We start from the raw sequence: 6,900 nt of genomic DNA, 5'->3' as shown, positions 1-6,900 counted from the left end.
GTGTTAATTTCTTTTCCTGTTTTATCATTCTTTATGCGTTTGGCTAAGGGTTCTTCATTCCTTTCCTCACAACTGGCAGCATAGGTTTCAACCAAACATCGTAATGCAAGATCTGTTGCCACACCACATAGATGCTTTCCAATTCCTACCACAGGTAGTTTTTCTTTGCTTAGCAAAGGAATCTTATTCAAACACAAGTGTTGAATATCAATTTGAAGTCTCTCAAATACTGAATTTTTCTTTCTGTGTTTGCCATCTACCTTGAATCTCGTGGTCACCTTTTCTACTAGGATGAAGTGAACTTTTTCAGCATCTTTTAAGGCAATATCAACCCAATGAGATAATTTTCCCTTTCCTGCTCCAAACTCAACAAAGCATCTTCTTGGACCAAGTAACTTTAATTTTTCAATGTTACCTAAAATAGAAGCCTGCTGTTTCAGGTGTTTGGTTGCAGAATCACCATTTTTAGGGTCATTAAGGGCATCATGCAATGCTGGATGGGACATAATTTGATCTTTAAGTGTAGAGTTCAAACCTTCACTTGCTTTCTGCAATTTCTTAATTAAGTTTTCCAAATGCTCTTCAGAAAGAGAAGAAATTGGAACTAATTGTTCAGGTATTTCTGTTTCAAAAAACGAACCCTGAATTATGGCGGCTTCTGCGCCCGCCCCGCACATGACTGACTTCCCGGTTGAGGGTCGCTGCAGTTACTATGTGGAAAAGAAGAAGCGCTTCTGCAGGATGGTGGTGGCAGCGGGGAAAAGATTCTGTGGGGAACACGCTGGAGTCGCGGAGGAAGAAAATGCTCGGAAAAGAATTCTGTGTCCTTTAGATCCAAAACACACAGTATATGAAGATCAACTATCAAAGCATTTGAAAAAGTGTAACTCAAGAGAGAAGCCAAAACCTGACTTCTTTATTCAAGATATAAACTGCATTTTTTCTAACAAAAACACTGGACTAATGAACTAATCTGTTCATTAACAGATCTAAAATGAAATCAGCTCATTTTATGTTTATATATATTCAGACAAAAAATTACAGAGGACAACCATTCAAATTATTTTTCATTTTTAAAAGCTTATTAGACCTGAGTGTAATATATAGTAGTATAGTCAGAGGACCATATCAATAAACTCATTCCAAAGGCTAAGTAATTCATATACTCCATAGATAAAATCACTATTCTGCAATTTTTTCTATTCATGCAAGTTTCTTCCATAACCAAAATTAATTTGTTTTAAAATGCAATCAATAAATGTTAAAAGATTAACAAACCCAAAGTCAAATTAAGGATTATTGGAAGAATAAATGATAGGGTCTTAGACTCTTGCTAACAATTGCAGCAGGCAGCAAAAATAATGAGACTATTTTGTCCTAATAATAAATTAATAACTACTAATCATGCACAGAGTCAGCATATGGGTCTCCACACTAATGGAGAAGACAATAACATCCCTAATACAGAATAGATGACTATCCTTTGGGAGTTTTCTTATAGTCACAACAATTTCCAAGCCTCAGAGAGTGATTTTAAAAAAAGAAAGAAAGAAAGAAAGAAGAAAAGCAAAAGCAAGAAGGGATAAACACTAGCTACAGAAAATAATTTAAACTTTCTTCCAGTAACTTGAATTTCTGAGCTCCAAAGATCCTTTCAATTTCTTATTTTTATTTCCTTGATTGAACACATATTTATTGAAATATTTATTGTTTACAAAGTTAACAAAAGTGATAAGTGCTATGGGGTATACTACTAAGGAGAGTAAGATAGTAGGTAAACTATAGGAACTGAATAATTATCTCCAAACTATTAATTCTGTAAAATCATGGAGAATGTTTGTTTCATTCATCGACATATATAACGTCCAGCTTAGTTTCTACCCAGATTGGTGGTGTCTAATAAAGATTTTCTGATTGAATGAATAAATAAGAAACAATGTCAGAAGGGACTGAAAAAGTCTGGATAACCCAGAAGAGAGTCAAGTGCTTAGTCACATGCTACTCACCAATCTGAAAGCTCTAATAAATAAGTAACAAAGAAAGCAATTACATATTTAAATAAGGCTCAAACATGCCCTTGCCAGTGAATTGAGGGCAATGTAGCTGGCAGTCTAACATTAACATTTTTGTGGGTGAGAAGGACATTTACAAAGTCCTTTCCTTGCAGGTACCAGGAAAGGTCCTAGCATATGCCACAGGCAGAACTGTTGTTTTCTTCAGAGGTGGTCTTCTGAAAGTCGTCAGGAGAGAAAATCCAGGCTAATAAGCATGCACACTGGTAAACTGTTACTACCAAAATTATCATGTCTGCACCCTCCTAGAGAATTTAGTCCCAAAATATTTGCTAATTTTCACAAATTTGTTCCTGATTTAAGAATTTTCACAGTGGTTATTTTTGCCCCTGCTGATCTCAGGAGTGACTGGGAGGTTTTAGTTAGGTAGTTTGAAACATGCTACTCTTAAGAGTTTGCTATTTGGGGCGCCTGGGTGGCTCAGTGGGTTAAAGCCTCTGCCTTCAGCCCAGGTCATGATCCCAGGGTCCTGGGATCGAGCCCAGCATTGGGCTCTCAGCCTGCTTCCCTTCCCCTCTCTCTCTGCCTGACTCTCTGCCTACTTGTGATCTCTGTCTGTCTGTCAAACAAACAAATAAAATCTTAAAAAAAAAAAAGTTTGCTATTTGTACAGTGGAAAGGATTTCAAATTGGTGGCCCCCATTTAACTTACTTGTATTTCTTTTAGATAGATTATAGATAATATTTTTATATCCTTGCCTCTTCTGATTTTTGTTTTTAGATTTGTACTGCTATAGCTTACAATCTAGCTTTATAGTTCTTAGGGGTTTTTCTGAGTCTTCACTAAATTTACACAATGAATGGGTGCTTAGAAGGTGGCTGTAGGCTGCTATGGTGGTACACACTTAATCAGCACATCTGTTCTTAGATCATCATTTTAAGAAGTACACTGCATGAATTCTCCATTAATCTTACCTGGAATCAGAATGTTTAGAATACAGTTTCTGTGAAGTGAAATCACATCAGCTGTTTATAATTAGTCTTTCTGTTGAGGTATTTAGAGATGTTGGGAATTTTGATTTTTGTCTTTTTGTTTTATAACTTTTTTAATGGAAATAAATAACTTTTAATTTTTTTGTCAGAGTGAAATGTTATAAATTTGTGATCAATTTTCAACATATGCCCTAATTTCTTCATCTGAGGACTTTGGAATTTTTTTGATTTTAAAACATTTACAAATTTTAACAAACCTCTCTCCAAAATTTTAGATAATAATACTTGTTAAGTAGCAGCTTTAGTTTAAGAGTGGAACAGCAAGTAAATCATTATTTTAACATGTAAGCAGAGTCACTCAATAATCTCAAACCAGAAACTATTTTTTTCTGGGCATTAGTAAAAGATCAATCACATACTGCATATGAGATTCAGTAGCTATTATGTTTCCCTTATTTTATTTTAATTTTCTTATTATTAACATAAAACACATTATTTGTTTCAGGGGTATGGGTCCGTGATTCATCAGTCTTACACAATATACAGCACTCACCAAAACTCATTATACCCTCCCAATGTCCACCACCCAGCCACCCCATCCTTCCCACCCTGCTCTACTCCAGCAACCCTCAGTTTGTTTCCTTAGATTAAGAGACTCTTATGGTTTCTCTCTCTCTCTGGTTTCTTCTTGTTTCATTTTTTTCCTCTCTTCCCCTCTGATTCCCTGCTTTGTTTCTCAAAAAGAACTGACTCACCTAGAGAGTAAACACTAGTAGTGTCCTGTTTACACAGATTATGGTAATTCTAGAACAATATCTAAAGAGGTATTTTGTAATACATTAAAAAGTAAATGATTCACTATGTCATATTTTATAATTTTTAATATTTTTGATTTATTATTTATGGTTAACTGAGTGGAACATACATAAAATGTATATTTGTCTAACACAGAACTTTAGAAGCTATAACAGCTCTATCCCTAATTTTATTGATTAAATATATATTTAAAAATATATAGTTCATATGTATGTATCTCAGTTGCCCTTTTCAAAGAGCCATCCAGCTCAGGGTCAAAGGAGGAAATGTAAATATAAGTAGTGCACAGGCTCATGAAGCTTTCTGAGAAACAAATCCACCTTAATAAGAGAAGAGGAAATTAATAAAATTAAAAAAAATAAAGAAGCTGGTATTTTGTGAGCACTTACAATATACCACACACATTTTTAGTGCTTCATATGGATTATTTCATTTAAATCTTACCATGATACTTAGCAATAAGTACTCCTATTATCCTCACTACAACTCAAAAAAATGATTCCTGGAGTACAGATTTTGTACTCTCAACAGTTCAGACCTTTTATCTCTAACAATTATTTTTTTTCCACTGTCCTTCAGCTACCCATTCCCCTGGTTTTACCCCTGACCTTTTCATCACCAATCACCTTCAAAGGCTCAAATTCAAGTATCTCATGCGTTGACAACCATCTCTATCTAATTCTAACTTACTCCCATTTCATAATTAAGTTTGAATTAGAAAAGTATGGAGATTAGCATGTCCTTTGCAAGGCTAATGCAGAATTCACAAAGTGTTTCATATTTTTATGCTCATAGGTCAGAAAACTTATTATTGGATTTGTATAAGCTTTCTCCAAATTGTAATATAAATTTACTGCAATTATCATCAAAATACCAAAGGATTACTTTACCTTTTGAGGAACTTGAAAGCAAATACTAAAATTTGTGTAAATGCAAAGGGTAAAAAATATTTAAGACATCTTTAAAAAAGAGATGAAGGTTATAGGACTTGCTCTACAAATATCAAGAAAAATTATAAAAATACTATGTGAAGATTGCTGGAGGGGTTGTAGGTGGGGGGATTGAATGTTCATGGGTATTAAGGAGGACACTTGTGATAAGCACTGGCTGTTATATGTAAGTGATGGATTACTAAATTTTACTCCTGAAACTAGTATTACACTATATGTTCAGTACCTAGAATTTAAATAAAAATTTGAAACATTAAAAAAAAAAAACAAGAAAAAAGATACCATAATTAAAAGGAGGTAGTATTAATGAAAGTACAGACAAACATATGAATGGAACAGAATAGAAGCTTAGAAATAGACTCACAAATTTAAAAATTTGATTTTTAGCAATGGTAGGTCTGTGAAACACTGAGGGAAATAGTCTTTTCAAAAAATACTGTTGCAAAAACTGTATGTCCTCAAGTAAAACACAAAATTAAATGAATCCCTATTTCAGTTAATACAGACACACACACACACACACACACACACACACACAATCAATCAATTCCAGATGAATTCGTGACCTAACTATGAAAAGCACCAAATAAAAGTTCTATAGTATTATGCAGTCATCTCTTGATATAATTTTTAGGGGGTAGGGAATGGTTTAGTTACAAAAAAAAACCAGAAAGACTGATGAATGGACTACATTAAAATTAAGAACAGTGTTCATCAAAGCAGAGTACTTAAAGAGTAAAAAAAAAAAAAAAACCCTACACATAAGAAATAAACATTTACACGTAACCAATAAAATATCATATTTAGAATATGTTAAAAATTCTTAAAAATGCAACGAGAAAAAAGTAAAAATGGAAAAATGGGCAAAAATCTTAAAAAATGGCACTTCCGAAAATGTTCAGTTTTACTAGTAATCAGGGAAATAAATGTAATCTAAAATCACAAGATACAACTCACCAGTGAATGGAATGGCAAAAACCAATAGTGTGATAATACCAAGTGTTGGTTAGGACAGAGATTTTCACACCTTGCTGGCTGGTGTGTAAACTGTGTACATTACTTTGGGCAACAACTGGCCATATCTAGTAAATCTGGAAGGCAGACATATGACACAGGCACGAACCCCATAGAAAGCCTTCCTTATGTTCACTAGAATACATGTACTTCAAGTTCATAATGTATAGTTCGAAACTACAAATAACTCAAGCGCCCACGAACTGTAAAGCAGATAAACGAATTAGTGTATTTACATGAGAGAATACTAATGATCAGTGATAAAAACTATAGATTGTATACAAAAACATTATGGATTTTAAAAACATATTAAAAGAAAGAAGCCAACACAGTTAAGAAAAGTACTGTATGATTTCATTATATAAAATTCAAATACCACAAAATTAATCTTTTTTTTAACTGATGTGTCTTTAGTAAAGTTCTAAAGTAAAGAAGGAAAGGAAAAACTATAAAATTTGTATAGTTATACCTGTAGGAAGTAGGGAGAGTTATTTTCAGGAAGGCCTGTGTAGGAAGCTTCTGGGAACCTGCTATGCCTCATGTTCTGATCTGAGCAGAGGATACAGAGAATCTCTCTTTCATCAATTTCTTAAGTTAGGCATGTTTTCTTAACTCTATTACACATTAATAAAAAGTAAGATGTCATTATATTAAAAGTTATGGAAGCAGATACAAAATTTTTACCGAAGATTTTATTTATTTATTTATTTATTTATATTTTAAGAATTTGTTTTTTATTTGTTTGTTTATTTTAGAGAGAGAGTGCATGAGTGGGGGAAGGGGCAGAGGGAGAGAGAATCTCAAGCAGACTCCTCACTGAATCGGAGCCTGATGCAGGGCTTGATCTCACAACTCACATCAAGACCTGAACTGAATGAAACCAAGAGTCAGATGCTCAACTGACTGAGCAACACAGGCAACCCAGCAAATACCACATTTTAATATCTGTAGACAACTCTTTGACAAAAGGGTTGAAAGATTACCACAGGGTAACACTTTGAAAGAAAAAGAAAGATGAGACAGGGGATACCCTAGTACTGGTAAGATTTGAATGTATTTACAAATCAATGAAAGCAAAAACTGTAAAGTTGTGAGCGAGGTAAAAAGAGAAAGAG

The 6,900-nt window shown here is 33.7% G+C and overlaps 1 protein-coding gene across 1 annotated transcript; it reads right to left on the bottom strand.

Moving 5' to 3' along the window:
• Positions 1-5: 5 nt before the first annotated feature.
• LOC132020382 (tRNA:m(4)X modification enzyme TRM13 homolog) lies at positions 6-671 on the bottom strand (the record flags this gene model as incomplete). The annotated part of the gene is made up of 1 exon (XM_059404540.1): positions 6-671. A coding segment is annotated over one exon (666 nt), but the record flags the coding sequence as incomplete, so codon positions are not given.
• Between the last annotated feature and the right edge of the window lie 6,229 nt (positions 672-6,900).

The sequence above is a fragment of the Mustela nigripes genome, chromosome 6, assembly GCF_022355385.1.
Source record: "Mustela nigripes isolate SB6536 chromosome 6, MUSNIG.SB6536, whole genome shotgun sequence".
Taxonomy (NCBI): Eukaryota; Metazoa; Chordata; class Mammalia; order Carnivora; family Mustelidae; genus Mustela; species Mustela nigripes.
The sequence above is the reverse complement of the archived record's forward strand: the minus strand, read 5'-3'. Positions and strand labels throughout refer to the sequence as shown.